General features: G+C 35.1%; 1 protein-coding gene across 1 annotated transcript; it reads left to right on the forward strand.

The window, feature by feature from the left end:
- Nucleotides 1-332: 332 nt before the first annotated feature.
- Nucleotides 333-847, forward strand: LOC108758935 (WW domain-binding protein 11-like; the record flags this gene model as incomplete). Its single annotated transcript, XM_018504208.1, has 3 exons — nucleotides 333-523; nucleotides 627-752; nucleotides 825-847. Coding segments are annotated over exons 1-3 (213 nt in total), but the record flags the coding sequence as incomplete, so codon positions are not given.
- Nucleotides 848-853: the final 6 nt, after the last annotated feature.

Genomic DNA, 853 nt, shown 5'->3' on the forward strand with positions numbered 1-853 from the left:
GCAAGTTTGTTGTGACAGCCAATCTGAAACTTGCATTTTGAAATCAATGCTTCATATTGGCTGTTGCAACAAACTTGCGATTAGCTTGCAACTAATGTAGAACCGGCTTTAAGCCGGTTGCGCCTCTCTGATAAATCTAGGACTCTAGGCTGGTTAAGTTAACTGAGCTTGGTGAAAATGGCCCTTAATAATTTAATAACTTTAGGTATGTTTTTGATGAAGCGACTCGTAGCGGTACATTTCGTAACTGCCTGTAATTTTTCTGTAGGATAAAACAGGATAAGGCTACTTCGTCTACTAGTTTTCCAATCTGTCATGTCTTCGATCTATGGAGAACGCGGAGTACTCGGTGCCCTGTTTTCTTTGAGTCAACGTAAATAAAGTTGAAATTTTACGAAAGTTGATTGAACGCGTTGTTATTCCGACCGTTAGGAAACATTTTTTTTCATTCTGTGAAAAATGGGGCGCCGTTCGATCAATACCACAAAAAGTGGGAAATACATGAATCCCACTGATCAAGCGCGTTAGTAATCGAGAACATAACCAAATAAAAAAACATCTTTAAAGAAATAATCTTTAATTGAATGACTATTGAGTATTTAATTTTCTTTTCTTTTTATTTATAGGAAAGGAAGCGCGTAAAAAAGAATTAAAAAAGAATAAGAAGCAACGACAATTAGTAAGAGCGGCTGTTTTGAAAGGCAAAGATCCAGCGCAGATTATTGAAGAAATGGAGAAGATTGATCAGATGGGTTAGAGATTGTATTTATAATTTTTAAAACATACACGTAAAATGTATTTTTATATATTTTTTTATTTTTTAGAGTATAACGTAATGCAACCACCTCCCTTG

Source organism: Trachymyrmex cornetzi, unplaced genomic scaffold, assembly GCF_001594075.2.
Source record: "Trachymyrmex cornetzi isolate Tcor2-1 unplaced genomic scaffold, Tcor1.1 C3837986, whole genome shotgun sequence".
NCBI lineage: Eukaryota > Metazoa > Arthropoda > Insecta > Hymenoptera > Formicidae > Trachymyrmex > Trachymyrmex cornetzi.